Source organism: Lactuca serriola, chromosome 8 (assembly GCF_051521515.1).
Source record: "Lactuca serriola cultivar US96UC23 chromosome 8, Lser_US96UC23_V15, whole genome shotgun sequence".
Classification (NCBI taxonomy): Eukaryota; Viridiplantae; Streptophyta; class Magnoliopsida; order Asterales; family Asteraceae; genus Lactuca; species Lactuca serriola.
The window spans coordinates 162968987-162985894 of NC_136415.1; the positions used below are offsets into that span (position 1 = coordinate 162968987).

The window sequence follows — 16908 nt, forward strand, 5'->3', positions numbered from 1 at the left end:
GAGACCACTTGCTCATAGAGTCTCCACCTTTGGGACCAAAACCCTAGAAAATGGTCCATAAAGCATACCACAAGATCTACAAGTCAAGATCCGAACTTTTTACCTTAGAAAGAAGCTCCAACCTTTGCTAAGCCCGGATCTACACTTGAACACCAGCTTCTAGCCTTCATAATGGACTCTTCTTCTCCTTTTCTACCTTGAAATGACACCACCAAGCTTAGAACACTCACAAAAGGGCTAGGAACGAAGGGACACTCTCTTAGGGTTTCTTTCTGAAGGATGGTGGTTGAGGAACCAAGCCATCTCATTCCTTTTATAGCCAACAACTCAAATTAGGGTTTTGGGTCTGGACCGGTTACGCCCAGCGTAGCCTTAGGTACGCCCAGCGTACCCGGGTGGCAACGCGTTCAATTTAAGCGCGCGAGTACGCGCAGCGTACTCTTTGTACGCCCAACGTACTCGCCCCAACACAAAAGGGCCAACATGACATTTATGAAAAGATGAAGGGCTAAAAGGTTATACCTGAATTCCGGGCTGTTACAATTCTCCCCTACTAGAACCAGACTTCGTCCCCGAAGTCTTATACCGAAAACAGCCCCGGATACTGCTCGCGCATCTCCGACTCGGGCTCCCATGTCAGCTCGGACCCCTTCCGATGCTGCCACTGCACTTGCACCAAGGGCACTTCCTTGTTCCTCAGAACCTTAACCTTTCGATCCCTAATTGCCACCGGTCTCTCAATATAGTTCAGGCCCGCATCCACTTGAATATCCTCTAATGGTACCACTGCCGACTCGTCGGCAATACATTTCCTCAACTGCGACACATGGAAGGTGTCGTGAATCTGTCCCAGCTCCGCAGGTGGATCTAAACGGTAGGCCACCCTGCCTATCCTCGCGATTACCCTGAAAGGTCCAATATATCAAGGCCCCAATTTGCCCCTCTTCCTGAATCGAATCACTCCTTTCCAAGGAGAGACCTTTAAGAGTACACGGTCACCAACCTGAAACTCGAGCTCGGACCGACGCCTGTCCGCATAACTCTTCTGGCGACTCTGAGCGGTCAACAATCTCTGCCTGACCTGCTGTATTTGTTCTGTCGTCTGAAGCACAATCTCCGTACTACCCATTACCCGATGCCCCACCTCTCCCCAGCAGATGGGGGTCCGACACCTCCTCCCATACAATAGCTCATAGGGTGGCATACCAATGCTCGAATGATGGTTGTTGTTGTACGAAAACTCTGCCAAGGGTAAATAGGTGTCCCAACTCCCTCCAAAATCCAAAACACATGCTCGAAGCATATCCTCGAGCGTCTGAATCGTCCGCTCACTCTGCCCGTCCGTCTGTGGGTGGTATGCGGTACTAAAATGCAGCCTCGTACCCAACTCCTCGTGAAACTTCTTCCAAAATCTGGAAGTAAATCGCACGTCTCGATCTGAAACAATCGACATCGGAACTCCATGCCGCGATACCACCTCCCTCACATATAACTCTGCCAACCTATCAGCAGAAGAGCTCTCGCTGATTGCAAGAAAATGAGCACTCTTCGTCAACCTATCCACAATCACCCAAATTGCATCAACTCCTCTCGCAGTCCTTGGCAATTTGGTGATAAAGTCCATGGTAATCTGTTCCCACTTCCACTCGGGAATCTCCAGCGGCTGCAGCTTACCATGCGGACGCTGGTGCTCGGCCTTAACCTGGCGACAGGTTAGGCACCTCTCGACAAACCATGCAACATCCCTCTTCATACAGGGCCACCAATACTCCCTCTTTAAGTCCAAATACATCTTAGTGGCCCTGAGATGGATCGAGAACTTCGATCGATGTGCCTCCTCCATCAAAATGGTACGCGTCCCGCCCACAAATGGTACCCAAATCCGACCCTGAAATGTCATAAGTCCCCGACTATCGGTAACGAACTCTGACACCTGCCCAACAACCCGCTCCCACTTTCGGTTCTCTGGCCTCGCAGCCTCAACCTGGGCCCCTCGGATGGTGTCCAATATCGGAGTCATCACCGTCAACCTCATATAAATGTCTCGGATCGGGGCGCTCTCCAACCTACGGCTCAAAGCATCGGCTACGACATTAGCCTTTCCCGGGTGGTACAGGATCTCGCAATCATAGTCCTTCACCACATCCAACCATATCCTCTGGCGCATATTCAGGTTCGGCTGATCCATCAAGTATTTCAGACTCTTGTGGTCCGTGTATATGGTACACCGAACCCCATATAGATAGTGCCGCCAGATCTTGAGGGCAAACACCATAACCCCCAACTCCAGATCGTGGGTGGGATATCTCGACTCATGAGGCTTCAGCTGCCTCGATGCATACGCTATAACGTGCCCCCTCTGCATAAGCACTGCCCCTAACCCAGATATAGATGCATCACAATACACCACAAAATCCTCCATCCCTTCCGGGAGTGCGAGCACCGGGGCCTCGCACAACTTCTAACGAAGGGTCTCAAATGAGGACTGCTGCTCCGGACCCCAAGAAAATGCAACACCCTTCCGGGTCATCTTGGTAAGTGGCACGACGATCTTGGAGAAATCCCTAATAAACCTCCGATAATAGCCGGCCAATCCCAGAAAGCTCCTGATCTCAGTGGGTGATCTCGGCACCTCCCATCTCATTACTGCCTCAATCTTGGCCGGATCGACCAATATCCCTTTCTGGTTAACAAGGTGTCCTAGGAACTGGACCTCTCGTAACCATAACTCACACTTGGAGAATTTGGCATACAGCCTCTCCGATCTTAGAACTCCAAGGATCTCCCTCAAATGCTCCTCATGCTGCTCTCTAGACCTCGAATATACCAAAATATCATCAATGAATACTATCACCGACCGATCCAGCATCGGCCTGCACACCCTGTTCATGAGATCCATGAACGCAGCTGGGGCATTGGTGAGCCCAAAAGGCATCACCACAAACTCGTAATGTCCATAACGAGTTCTGAATGCAGTCTTCTGGATATCTTCATCCCGAACCCTCATCTGATGATAACCCGACCTCAAGTCTATCTTGGAGAACCAAGATGCCCCCTGCAACTGATCGAACAGATCATCGATCCTAGGTAACGGATACCGGTTCTTGACCGTCAACTTTTTCAACTCCCGGTAATCGATACACATCCGGTGTGAACCATCTTTCTTCTTGACAAAAAGGATCGGTGCTCCCCAAGGCAAGCTACTCGGTCGAATAAATCCCTTCCCCAACAGATCCTGAAGCTGCGAGGATAACTCCTGCATCTCCGGCGGCGCAAGGCGATAAGGCGCCTTGGCGATAGGTGCTGCTCCCGGAATCAAGTCAATACGGAACTCCACTTGTCTTTCCGGAGGCACACCCAACAGTTCCTCAGGAAAATCATCTGGGAACTCGTGCACTACCGGAACCTCTTCAACTGAACTTGGCCTCCCAGTGGCCACTCGAGCGCCCATCACATAGGCTATGAATCCACTGCAGCCCTGCTGCAAACTCTGCCTCGCCCTGGCAGCCGAACAGAACGCTGACCCACACTGGGTCCCCTCGCCATACACAGTAAGCACTCCCCCACTAGGGTCTCACATAGTCACCAGCTGTCTCTCGCAGTCAATGACCGCTCCAAACTTACTCAACCAGTCCATGCCCACGATGACACATATATCTCCCATAGCGATAGGAACTAGGTCTATAGGAAAATCGACACCAAAAATCTCGAGCACACATCCTCGAATCACGTTGGTGGCATATACCGCTTTCTCATCGGCTATGGAAACCCTCAGAGGTCAACTCATCACCTCTCGCTCAATACCAAGGTGCTGACTAAAAGCCAGAGATACAAAAGACCGACTCGCACCCGAGTCAAATAATACCAAGGCAGGTACAAAATTCACAAGAAAAGTACCTACGCATATCATAAAATAAGCACAACATCTCAGCATAAAAAATAAATACACGAAAGAATACATACCAGCCACGACATCGGGCGTCGTGCGGACCTCCTCCGCAGTCAACTGAAAAGCTCTCCCACGAGCCTTCGGATCCTCGGCCTTCGCCGGTCGAGCCTCGGTAATCCTAGCAGCCGGCGCAGATCCCTGCACTGATCCCTGGTGTAGCTGAGGGCACTCGGCCTTCCGATGGCCAGTCTGGTTGCAATGGAAGCAAACCATAAATCCCTTGGGGCAATCCCTGGCGATATGCCCCTCCTTGCCACATTTGTAGCAAGCACCCGATCGACAGGTCCCCTCATAACCCTTGCCGCACTTCCCGCAAGTGCGGCCCTTCTGGCCTCCAGTCCTCGAATCAGCAGACTTGGTCCGCTTGGCTGCCGGCTGAGACTGAGCTGGCTGCCGATCCATCCTCTGAGACTCGGCCTCCTCCCTGGCCTGAGTCTCCAACTCGATCTCCCTCTTCCTGGCATTTGCCTGGAGCTCAGCAAATGTCTGGTACGTCGAGTTCGACGCGAACTCCCGGATGTCCCTCCTCAGAATACCCAGATACCGGCTCATCCGAGCCTGCTCAGTAGACACCTGCTCAGGGCAGAACATCGCCCTCTCATGAAACTTCCGGGTGACCACAGTAACCAAATCATTACCCTGCTTGAGGGTCAAGAACTCCTGAACCAACCGTTCCCTCTCCACCGGGGGAACATACTCGTCTCTAAACATGGTGGTGAACCTCTCCCAGGTCACCGTTGAAATCTCTGCAAGAGTGAAGTTCGTCGTCACGAACTTCCACCAATCCTTCGCTCCCAAGCAGAGCTGGTTCAAAGCGAACCATACCCTCAGATGCTCCAGACATGAACAAGTATAGAAGCATCCCTCAATGTCAGCAATCCATCTCATCGCAGCGATCGGATCCTGCGTCCCATCAAACTTGGGTGGCTTCGTGTTGCTGAACTCTCGGAACAGCAACGAGTCACCTCCCTGAGGTCTGGCAGCAGCCACGGCTGCCGTAGCTGTAGCGGCTGCGGCCTCAGTCACCGCGGCGTACCGCTCATCAAAAGTCTCCAACAGCGTGGTCTTGATAGACCCAAACATCTCCGGAATCTCGGCCTGGATTGCCGCAGCCACCTCATCGTGGATCATCTGACGAATCTCCTCGTCACTCACACCGCTCGTCTCAGGTCTGTGGCATGTCCCAACCATGATGCCTCTTAAATACAACATAAAAATATCAGAGACGCAATCAAGCATACTCGCACTCGATAACGCAACCCTACTTGACCTCCGATACCCAAAGGATTCTTACTTGGACTGCCCACTGATCTGATGTCTTCAGTAGTACGGGCCCTATACTACTGACTACACCGCATCAGCGTTCACCCCAAGTCCTCATCCTTGGACCCCGAATCACGAGTACTTTATTCTTGCTATGCACTGATTACCTACTCGCTCTCAAAGCATCTCATAGCAGCAGATTTCCCCTAGACTAAGGCATCACAAATCAGGCACTCTAGTCCTAATATGAATACCTAGTCTACTCTAGCATGCATAACATATCGCAACACATCTTATAACACATATTGTAAGGGTATTTTGGGGATTTTACCGTTCGGGCGCTGGCTGACTGTACACACTGCTTCTCCTTTGGTTATTACGAAATCTCTTATAAAATTTTTATGCCTTTATTAATTGAAAAATTCCTCAAATCCTCGGTTTGAGTTCAGTTACGCCCGAAGGTGCATCCGAATCCCTCAAACCAAGGCTCTGATACCAACTTGTAACAACGTAAATTTTCAAAACAAAATTTTGATTTCTTAAAAACATGTTTTCATCCAGAACAAGCCATAAAGATCCAATGTATCATATCATAATACAAATCATATAATCCCAAGATCATAAATCCTCCATCAGTGTGTACAGATCACGCCGGCGCCTTCCCACGGTCCTCGCTAGTACCTGAAACACATAACACAACAATTGTAAGCATAAATGCTTAGTGAGTTCCCCAGAATACTACTTACGCACATACGCCTTTCCAGGCCCTGACCTTCCGGTCCATGTGTCTCAGGGGACTTCCGTTCCGACTCGGTAAACCTTCCGGTCCTACCTTATGGTCCTCGTCACGATGCCTTCTGTCCCATAACATATATGCCTTCCGGCCCATAACATAATGCCTTCCGGCCCATATCCAGCATAACATACATAGCACATATAAACGATTAACTTATCATATATGATGCATACAACTCATAACATATCCGACCTTCCGGTCACACAATAAAACCCTTCCGGGTACAGTATAGTGAGAAAACTCACCTCGTGGAAAGTCTAGAATCTCACGTGCTCGCTATCTCCGAATCCCAAACGAAGACTCAACCTCGCCTAATCATAACGAATATCATTTTAATTAATATAGACTTCCACCACTAGACTTTACCCCTTATTAACATTCCTCAGAGGGGTAAAAGACCATTTTACCCTCCCTTGACTCAAAGTCCACATGTTGACCAAAACCCTAAAAGTCAGCAAAAGTCAACATCTTCAGTACGCGGAGCGTACAGACTGATGTACGCGGGGCGTACATCGCCAACTCAATAATCGGGGTCTCCACCCAGTACGCTGCGCGTGCTGGGAGTTACGCCCAGCGTAATAGTCAGATCTAGACACACTTCGTTTCTGGTCTTAATCGGTTAAGCCACTACTTCAACTTCTAGATCCGGCCTTATTTAAGCATCCTTACTCATAAAGTCGGAACCTTTAAGCCTTGGCATGGCTGTAAAGGCTCTTACACTCCTTAACACCTTTCCATTTCAACTCAAGGATCTAGATCTCATGCATGGCTAATCATTCACGTCCAAGATTACATTTTTATGGATCTACAACTCAAATGGACCAGAAATATGATGGATCTAAGCTAATGGAGACCACTTGTTCATAAAGTCTCCACCTTTGGGACCAAAACCCTAGAAAATGGTCCATAAAGCATACCACAAGATCTACAAGTCAAGATCCGAACTTTTTACCTTAGAATGAAGCTCCAACCTTTGCTAAGCCCGGATCTACACTTGAACACCAGCTTCTAGCCTTCACAATGGACTCTTCTTCTCCTTTGCTACCTTGAAATGACACCACCAAGCTTAGAACACTCACAAAAGGGCTAGGAACGAAGGGACACTCTCTTAGGGTTTCTTTCTGAAGGATGGTGGTTGAGGAACCAAGCCATCTCATTCCTTTTATAGCCAACAACTCAAATTAGGGTTTTGGGTCTGGACCGGTTACGCCCAGCGTAGCCTTAAGTACGCCCAGCGTACCCGGGTGGCAACGTTTAAGCGCGCGAGTACGCGCAGCGTACTCTTTGTACGCCTAGCGTACTCGCCCCAACACAAAAGGGCCAACATTATATTTATGAAAAGATGAAGGGCTAAAAGGTTATACTTGAATTTCGGGCTGTTACAAAGTGTCTTTTGATTTTTCTCTGACTAGAATGATTTAGAACTACATTTGGCCAGGTTCGGTGGGGTTGTGTAAGTCTAATGATACACCGATCCTTGTAGCATCTTTTTCGATGAAGTTGATGTGATAAAAGGAAATGTGTGTGTATGTGTGTTTGAAGGAGACAAAGAAGAGAAGGATGAGAAATGCTTGTGGACTCTTGAATGAGATTGAAGGGATCGAGAGATCTGCTTGTTTTGTAAACGAATTGTGTGATTCATTATAGTTTCCATTAGCAGAAGAACCGAAACCAAATGTGAGAAGGAGGGTGGAAGAATTAGAGATGGTGTATGGAGCAATTAAGAAAGGTCTCGATCCAATTTTGACTTTTTCAGTCAAACATTGTTCACTCATCCATACGAGAGAGAAAGAGAGAGTGGGGCCCTTTAATATTAAATAATTATTTATATTTTTTTAAATAAGATAAAACTTCATAAATGGTCCTATTTTTGTGAAATGACAGAATTGTCCTTCACTTAACGGCCAAAAGCTAACGGAGTTAGCGAAAATGATCATTTGTTAAAAGTTTTGAAACCACAGGGACCATCTGTGAGGTTTTTTGAACTTAAGGATTAAACTTGATATTTTTGAAAACCATAGGGACCATTTTTGAAGTTTTGTCTAAAAATAATAATAATAATAATAATAATAATAATAATAATAATAATAATAAATAAAACGCTTACGTAGCAAAAAGAAATACATAGTTGAGTGGCTTCTTAGTTAACATAGAAATTGAGCGGAGATATTTCAATGGAAGAAGTCCTTTACATTGTAGCCGTTAAAATTAGTTGATAACAAAATCTGTATCTGGTTTCCGGTTGCTCTTCCCCTTCTAAGATTCTGCAAATTATGAGCAGCATCTGTCTCTTTCACCACAATCATCTTCTTATTCGCTCACGAAATTTTCAACATGATAATCGCTGTTTCAGAGTTCAATCATTCACACAAATCTCTGATTCTTCAATTCGATTTCGAAACCTACCCAAATCATCATCTAGGCAAAACCCTAGCACTTCATCCCCAGAACGCCCCGTAGAAAAACCCGGATTTAAATCCCAAATTGATTCAAATGATGACGACGAGAACTTGGATGAAGTCGCACCTTCTTCACCTTCCGGTTCGACTTCATCCAACCCATTCGCATCGTTGATTCAAAGTTTTAGGTAATATCTCTTCACATTTGTCTAACTTGCACCATCGATTTTAAATATCCGAGAATTCTAGTTGCAGTTTTAAACGAGTTGATTTGGGGAGTATGAATGTATAAAGGAGAGACACGATTGATTTTTTCTTATCGAAGTGTGTGATTTAGTTGTTTTGATTTGTTTTGGAGTTCAGAGATAAGCTTACGTTAGATGAACTCGGAATGGAGATCATGTCGATTGCATTGCCAGCTGCATTAGCTCTTGCTGCTGATCCAATTACTTCACTCGTTGATACTGCATTTGTTGGTCATTTAGGTAAAAACTAAAAACTCATTCTCATTACAATGCATCTTATTAAGTTTCTTCAATTTCCAATGTTTTCTCCAAAACAATCATACAATTCTCATAGAAGCATCTGATGCATCTACTCACTCCTTCTTTTAGGCTCTGCTGAATTGGCTGCTGTTGGTGTTTCCATATCAATATTTAACCTGGTAGCAAAATTGTTTAATATTCCCCTACTCAATATCACAACCTCATTTGTTGCTGAAGAACAAGCAGTTTTAGTCAATGGTGATGATGATGATGATGATGATTCCACTTCTGTCAGCCATGGTGGAAGTAAGAAGAAGTTTCTTCCATCTGTTTCAACTTCTTTAGCCTTAGCTGCTGCTTTTGGGATTGGGGAAACCATAGCACTTTTCTTTGGGTCTGGATCACTATTGAACACCATGGGTATACCTGTTGTACGTCTTTTACATCTATTCATACACTTATTCATCATATTGTTTAAATCTTTTCATTGTAACTGATAAAGGGTATATCTGGTAATCTTTTATTTCAGGATTCACCAATGAGAATACCAGCACAACAGTTTACTTCCATAAGGGCATTTGGAGCTCCAGCAATTGTATTAGCCTTAGCTGCTCAAGGAACTTTTCGTGGCTTTAAAGATACTAAAACTCCTCTATATGCTATTGGCAAGTATTACATCTTTCCAAAATTACATTTTCATTTACATATTAACATTCTTTAAATTATTACAGCTGCTGGAAATTTGGTAAATGCCATATTAGATCCAATTTTCATTTTCTTTTCTGGACTTGGAATTAGTGGAGCTGCATTCGCAACGGTAATTTCTGAGTATGTATCCTTTTTTTACACTTTTTTTTTTAAACTTTTATTATATAAAAATAAAATTCCCATTGTTGAATCTTGAACAGATATCTGATTGCTTTCATCCTTCTTTGGAAACTAAATCAAGAAGTACAACTTGTTACTCCAAATGTAGATGGAGATAAAGTTGCTCGATATTTAAAATCTGGTATTAAGTCAACAACAAAAAAAATAAAAACTTTTCCATTTTCCATTATTCCATTTTCCATATATATATAAAGAGCTTAATGGATTAAGTGATATGTGTTAGGGGGGCTTTTAATGTGGAGGAGTTTTGCTGTTCTTGTGACTATGACTTTATCTACATCAATAGCTGCAAGAGAAGGTTCTATTCCCATGGCTGCTTATCAGATCTGTTTAGAAGTTTGGTTGGCTCTTTCTTTGCTTACTGATGCTTTAGCACTTGCAGGACAGGTAACCTTAAAAATTAACCTAGTACAATGTTGTTGTTGTTCTGTTTTGTCCTGTAGTTGTCTGATTATGTTGTTTTGTAGGCAATTCTTGCAAGTAGTTATTCACAAAAGAACTATCATGAATCACGCAGAGTAATAGAAAGAGTTCTTAAGGTTAAGAATATATTATTATTATTCGGTTTTTTGGTTTTTAATTTAAGTTACAAAAATTATATTGCTAATAAAATAATCCAAATTTTTGTTTTTTGATTAGATTGGATTAATATCTGGAGGTAGCTTGGGTTTTTTTTTGTTCTTAGGGTTTGGACAATTGTCTTCCTTATTTACCACAGACTCACAAGTTCTAAATATTGCAAGATCTGGTACCTTGGTAAGAATTAAGAAACATTTGTTTTCATATTCAAGGACATTTTAGTAATTTTGCTTTCTTTAAAAAAAATTATAATGTAGTTTGTAGCTGCATCTCAACCGATGAATGCTATAGCATTTGTTCTTGATGGGCTATACTATGGAGTTTTGGATTTTGGATATGCTTCATATTCCATGGTGTGTTTTCTATTGTTATACAATTATTTAAAACCTCTTTTTTTTGTGTTAAAAAAAAAGGATTTTTATTTGGGTGTTTGATGTGTAATTTGAAGGTGGTGATTGGATTAGGAACTTGTTTGTTCTTTCTTCTTGTTGTTCCTCAATTTGGTCTTCATGGAGTTTGGACAGGATTGTTTTTATTTATGACATTGCGTGTAGTGGCTGGAATATTGAGGTAATAATAGTTTTGACATTTTATTAATCATTAAAAAATAAAAATATTCAATTATTTTTAGTTGATACGTGCTACTTGTTAGGTTAGGAACAAAGAAAGGACCATGGAAACTTGTTTACTCTCAAACCAATCAAGATCAAGATCATGATAACCGATGATGATGATGAGTTATGTTGCCATAAATGGTTTTTTGCAACAATCATATGATTATGAAGGAAATAATTGGGGTTTTCAGATACAAAAAAAAAGTATTTGAAGCGACCTTTCAAGAACACAAGTTGAGAACACGAAGGGGGACCTTTAAAGAACACGAAATATAAAGGATATATGCCCGATTGGATCGATAAACGAAAGTATACATCTAAAAACGATTTTTAGGTAACAATGGATAACAAGAGGGAAGAAAGTATTGTTAACTCAAAATGAAACTCCTTTTTTACATGTATATATATATATATATATATATATATATATATATATATATATATATATATATATATATATATATATATTGTAGAGTTTTCGTATGTAATAAATGTTGATTATCGTATTTGTTACATAATTTATTCCAAAAGCATCGTTATATCTAGTTTGATTATTTGCATCATATTCTCTAGATTCACTTTTTTCAATTGTGATATTTTTTCAATAACTAAATCATTGGCTCTAACACAACCAGGTGCTTAAGGTTGCATTTGTTACCTTTGTTGACCTTAGGGAAATGTAATTTTTGTCTTATTGATATCAGTTTAAATCAAATACATTTTAAACCTGATCTGTCATGTTCTGTATAACAAATATGATTCATCAAGTAACCTGTTGGTTCTAACACAAACCATGGTCCTTGACACAATGGGACTAGTCAAGTGTTCTAGAGCCATTTTAACAACTAGAAAGAGAAAGGTGTTCCTATCTTTTGCACAAAGGAGAAATTGAATGCAAATTTCTATCCCACCTTGTTGCGTCTTTTAAGGTGATAGGAATATTGTGATTTTGGTCTTAGGTTAATATCACAAAAGGATAACAAATTATCTAAAGGCAAGTTCAGATTGAAATGTTAACATCATAGATACCAGACATACTATTCAAATTGTTCAAAAAAGACACTAGAGCACTTCAAAAACCATTCATTACCACCGCCACATCACCAATCTCTTGGATGCAAGAAACAAATAATTTAACTATGGTGTTAATTATATACAAACATATGGGGTCACATAAAGATTAATAATACATCAAATAAATAATACTTATATGTGATCAATATTAGGGTAAATATCACAAAAGACACTAAGTTTACACCAAAATTCTAATTTGAATCTGTGTTTTTTTTTTGTCTCAAATTTGACATTGTGTTTTTTTTTGTCTCAAATTTGACACTGTGTTTTCCAATTTTTTACGATTCTGACCACTTGACTGGTTAACCCGGTTACCTGCTAACGTGACATGATGACGTGACAGTTTTGATGAAGTGGCATGCTAACGTGTCAAAATTGAAAATTTTTTCCACGAAAAACACTAAATTTCTACTTTTTTTCGATTTTGCCACTAAATTTAATTTTTTCTTTCAATTTTGACACTTTGTTTTTTGTTTCAAATCGAACATTATTTTTCCAATTTTGTTCAATTTTGATCATTTTCCATTTGAAACCATATAAATATATTTTTTTATTACATTTTAAACCGTATAAATACATTTTATTTCATTTAAAAACCACATTTTTATTTAAATACAAGGTAGTTTTTTTTCATAATGTATAAATATGCATTAGTTATATTATGAGAACCAAACTAACCATAAGTTTCAAATAAGATGTAAAATTTTTACCGGTTACAAGCTTGACATCTAGGTCTTGATCGACTACACGCCTCCAAACATTTAAACTGGTTTTACAGTTGCGTATTTAATATAAAATACGGTTTTATAAATAACTAATACATATTTATGCATAAAAATATGGTTTGAATGTAAAAAAAAAATGTATTTATACGAAAATATGGTTTTTAAATGAAAAAAATGTATTTATACGGTTAAAAATGTATTAAAAAAAATATTTATATGGTTTCAAATGGAAAATTGTCAACATTGAACAAAATTGGAAAAATGATGTTCGATTTGGAACAAAAAACAAAGTGTTAAAATTGAAAGAAGAAATTAAACTTAATGTCCAAATCGAAAAAAAAAAAAGTAAAAACTTAGTGTCTTTTGTGAAAAAAAAAAAAAAATTCAATTTTGACACGTCATCAGGTAATCAGATTGACCGGTCAAATGGTCAGAATTATAAAAAATTAGAAAACACAGTTGAGACAAAAAAAACACACTATCAAATTAGAATTTTTGTGTAAACTTAGTGTCTTTTGTACTATTTACCCTCAATATTATTATTAATTAATCAATATTAATAAATAAAGAAAATGTGTATTTATTATATTATCTAATCAATAATAAATAAATAAAATTATTATTGTTTATAGAAATTTAAATAATAATATTTGACTAATCAATTAATTCTAGTTATTAATTATGAGCTTGGGTTATTGACCAAGTTAAACTAGTATATAAGGAAATTCCATGAGAGTTGTTCAACGTTTTTTAACAAAGTCTATACATCAAAATCATCAAGAAATCGACTAGAATGTATTTTCTTGAAACCCCATATGATTGATTGTTGGTTAGTTTATTAGATTCAATTGGATCTATCTTTTGGGAATTCAACTTCAAAAAACTAATTATTATTTCCGTTTTGTATTTTGATTGCATGATGTATGTGGTAACGGATTTTGTTTATCAACAATGTTTTTTGAACAATTTAAGTAGTTTCTTACTCTTTTATAACTTCAACCTTTCAATTTAAGAAAGCCAAAACATGCTTAAAAAGTTGCAATTTGAAACCAAACCAACAAGAAGAAACAATTTCCTTCCAAAAATACAAAAATAACATCCGATCTCTGACTCTTTTGAGACATTGAATGGATTCAAATTCAATTCAAATCACAAAGAAAACTTGTTTAATGGTTTATAAATAAATACAATCCATAATTAACTTATACACATCATGAATCCCAAGTTTTTCTTTTTTCCCCAAAGCAACCAAATCCACAGCTTAAAATTTTACAAAACCAGCTTCTGGTTTCAACTTCACTTCCCATAACCCTAAACAAAAAAAAATAATTAAAAACATTAACAAATAAATGAAACTATGTTGATATTTCTTACATTTATCCTTAAAAAAATATTTTAAAAAGTACAATGAGAGAAACTTCAACTATAACAAAAGAAAGATTATGTAAACATCAATGATTAAAAGCAAATTTGAATCAACAAAGAATTTAGAAACAAAAAACGATAAAGCAATTTTACTACAAAGATTTCAATTTTTCCCCAATTTATGCAACAATGTTTGGTTTATGCAATCACGTTTCAACCAATTAAACAGATAAGTGATAATATTGCATCTTTTGGGCATAAATTGAAACATCTTAACCTATTTTGTATAAAAAAAAAAGTTTATTGCATCAATTGGGAAAAAAAAGTGAAATGTTATTTGCATCTAATCAGAAATAGATTCCATTTCCAAATGAATAAAGGATTTGTAATTGAAAGTTTTACCTCAACACATAATGATCTTCAAACATCATTCAAATCCTGCAACTTTATATCTCAACTTCATATTATGATTTTCCTGTAAACATTTCAACAAAAGTCATTAATAAAGCATAAAAATTGTTAATTTGAAATGCTTATAGGTTATAATAACAATTGGAGACATAAACTAACCTGTTCAAGAACCCTAGCAGACGATTGTTCGACAAGCTTAGCTAATCCATTCAACTTCTTAAGCATTGAATTATACAGCTCCTCCAATTCGGCAGTATAATTAGATGCCTGTGAACCCATTAGATTTTTCAATCTTTCGATTTTCAATCCCTGGTCACATAATTTTTCAAACTTTTCATTCTCCTTTTTACCCAAATCTTCAACCATAGACTCGCAATTTAATCCCTTCACCTCAAATGGCAGATCGGGAAATGGGGATTTGGGTGTGAAATCACTGTAATGACCCCGGAAAGCTGGACCCAAATTCACCACGTCTAGGGTTTTGGGGTCGAAGGAATCGGTTGATGATTGGAACTGGAAGGCTTTGTATTCGTGAGTGTGGATTAATTGGCCCTGGAACGGCGTCGTTAGGAGGAAGAAGATGCAAGGGGGAAAAGCATGAGATTTGGGGGAGTTTTGGACTTGGGAAGACAACTGGGTATTGGATGCAAGCGCAGAGGTGACGGAGCTTTCTCTCATGGATGGCCGGAGGTGGGTTTTACGGCGGCCAGAAAACCATCCGATGAGGCGATCATCGGAGGATGAGGAAGTGGAGAGAAGGTTGTTGAGCGTTGGTGTGTCGAGGTGGCCGGATGGGGAGTAGAATGTGGATGTAGAGGTGAAGGAGTAGAATGAGGTGACGGTGGCGATGAGAGTTGATTGATCGGAGGTGGTGGCAGTGGCGGAAGCGGAAGAATCGTCGGAGAGAGTTAAAGGGGTTATGTGAGTTACACGGCCAAAGAGTAGACCATCGACATCGCCGACGGAGGAGGAAACACGCTGGATCAAGGAAGCAAGGGTTGTGCCGGAGATTTGAATCTTCTGTACGGAGATGTCGTCCATGGCGGAAGGTTTTGACTATGTGGGTGTCTGCGAAAGGGAGGTAGACATGGAATATCAAGGTTAGTTTTTCCAAGATTGACATGTTTTACCCATAAGGTATCGAATTTATGCAAGTATAATCCTCTCGTTTTTTAAATATATACTTTCAGTCCTCATTTAATTTCTTGTTCGTAATTCATTAATATGGCTATTTATCGGTTGGTTTTATACAGAAAAAATTTATTATTTTGAGAATTTTTTTGTAAAGTCAAAAAAACTTTGAATAGACTAGTCTTATTTATTTAATTTACACCATAATTTATCATTTCTTGTTAAAATAAAAATAAAGACTTTTTCATTAATTTGACAAAATATTAAATAATTGAAACTTTTCTGTTAAATTCTTTTTTTCAAAATAATGAAACTTTTCTACATATAATCTATTTATCCAATCTAACAAGCTTGGCCATTGTAAAAAAAACAAAAACAAAAACATAAAGACCACTCTTGGCTTTTTTGTGTTAAAGACATTTGTTTAAAGTTGACTTTGTAAAAAAAATATTATTAATACAGACTATTGATCTAGTCTGATAATATTTTAACTTACTTTTTATCTGATTTAGTCATTTTGAATCTTCGGTGTGGTCAAACCAATGTGACTGTCGACCTGTAGCTATAAATGATATTTCTTATCAATATTTTGGTTTATAAAGGAATTATACACTTTATTGGTTGGATTATAAAATTCTCGAATGGAATAGAAATATTAAAGGAGATCAATTAAAACATGATTGAATAGAATGACATATTTTCAAATCATATGTTTGTTTTTGGAAATAGAACTTCCTTAATGATGGTTATGAGTCAGTTTTCACATACTGGCCCCCACTACAAACAAAAGGTTATGTATCATATCCTTGAGTCACTGCAGACGAACTTTCATGGCCATATAGGTTGAGTAGTATCAGGATTTGAACATGAATCAATATGGTTATCCATCATATCTTCTGTAACACCCTATTTTGAATCGTTTCATAATTCGGGGTCGTGACCCGAAGATCAAGTATCATAAGGCTTTGGGCTTTATGAAAGAGAGGTTTAGACCCATTCGGACGTGGGTAATGTAGATTATGTGATCCAAGAGTTCGGTTTGTGCTTTGGAGCCCAATGATATAATTGTAAAGTGATAGTTCGGGCATTTTATAAATTTTGGATTTCAATTCGGAAATTTCTAAGGGTAATGAGTGATGATAGGATTGTAGAGCTTCTCATTACATTTTCGTGGATATAAGAATCGTCGAAATCGGGCTTAGAGCGAAGAAGTTACGACCTTCAGAAGT

General features: G+C 39.5%; 2 protein-coding genes across 3 annotated transcripts; one reads left to right on the top strand and one right to left on the bottom strand.

The window, feature by feature from the left end:
• Nucleotides 1–8152: 8152 nt before the first annotated feature.
• LOC145069768 (protein DETOXIFICATION 44, chloroplastic-like) lies at nt 8153–11379 on the top strand. Of its 2 annotated transcripts, none has more exons than XM_079016714.1 (12): nt 8153–8595; nt 8771–8892; nt 9022–9323; nt 9422–9557; nt 9624–9720; nt 9801–9901; nt 10004–10167; nt 10248–10319; nt 10420–10536; nt 10617–10712; nt 10808–10929; nt 11017–11379. In XM_079016714.1, exons 1-12 carry the CDS (start codon nt 8282–8284, stop codon nt 11075–11077), a joined length of 1704 nt encoding a protein of 567 aa, XP_078872840.1. In that variant the 5' UTR covers nt 8153–8281; the 3' UTR covers nt 11078–11379. The 2 variants fall into 2 exon arrangements, with proteins under 2 accessions (XP_078872840.1, XP_078872839.1); XM_079016713.1 differs by having other exon boundaries at nt 8154–8595; nt 11012–11379.
• A 2478-nt stretch (nt 11380–13857) lies between these two features.
• LOC145070271 (BRISC complex subunit Abro1-like protein) lies at nt 13858–15627 on the bottom strand. Its single transcript, XM_079017205.1, has 3 exons — nt 14708–15627; nt 14540–14612; nt 13858–14083 (listed from the first exon to the last, which is right to left on the bottom strand). The coding sequence occupies exons 1-2, from the start codon at nt 15587–15589 to the stop codon at nt 14565–14567; spliced, it is 930 nt and encodes a 309-aa protein (XP_078873331.1). The 5' UTR covers nt 15590–15627; the 3' UTR covers nt 13858–14083; nt 14540–14564.
• Between the last annotated feature and the right edge of the window lie 1281 nt (nt 15628–16908).

Bases quoted from the DNA above. Each gene is read 5' to 3' on its own strand.
- LOC145069768 (XM_079016713.1), top strand. From the start codon at position 8,282: ATGAGCAGCATCTGTCTCTTTCACCACAATCATCTTCTTATTCGCTCA. The intron at 9,558-9,623 runs GCAAGTATTACA...AAATTATTACAG, and splicing joins AACTCCTCTATATGCTATTG to CTGCTGGAAATTTGGTAAAT. The intron at 10,713-10,807 runs GTGTGTTTTCTA...TGTAATTTGAAG, and splicing joins GATATGCTTCATATTCCATG to GTGGTGATTGGATTAGGAAC.
- LOC145070271 (XM_079017205.1), bottom strand. From the start codon at position 15,589: ATGGACGACATCTCCGTACAGAAGATTCAAATCTCCGGCACAACCCTT. The intron at 14,613-14,707 runs GTTAGTTTATGT...AAATGTTTACAG, and splicing joins CTGCTAGGGTTCTTGAACAG to GAAAATCATAATATGAAGTT.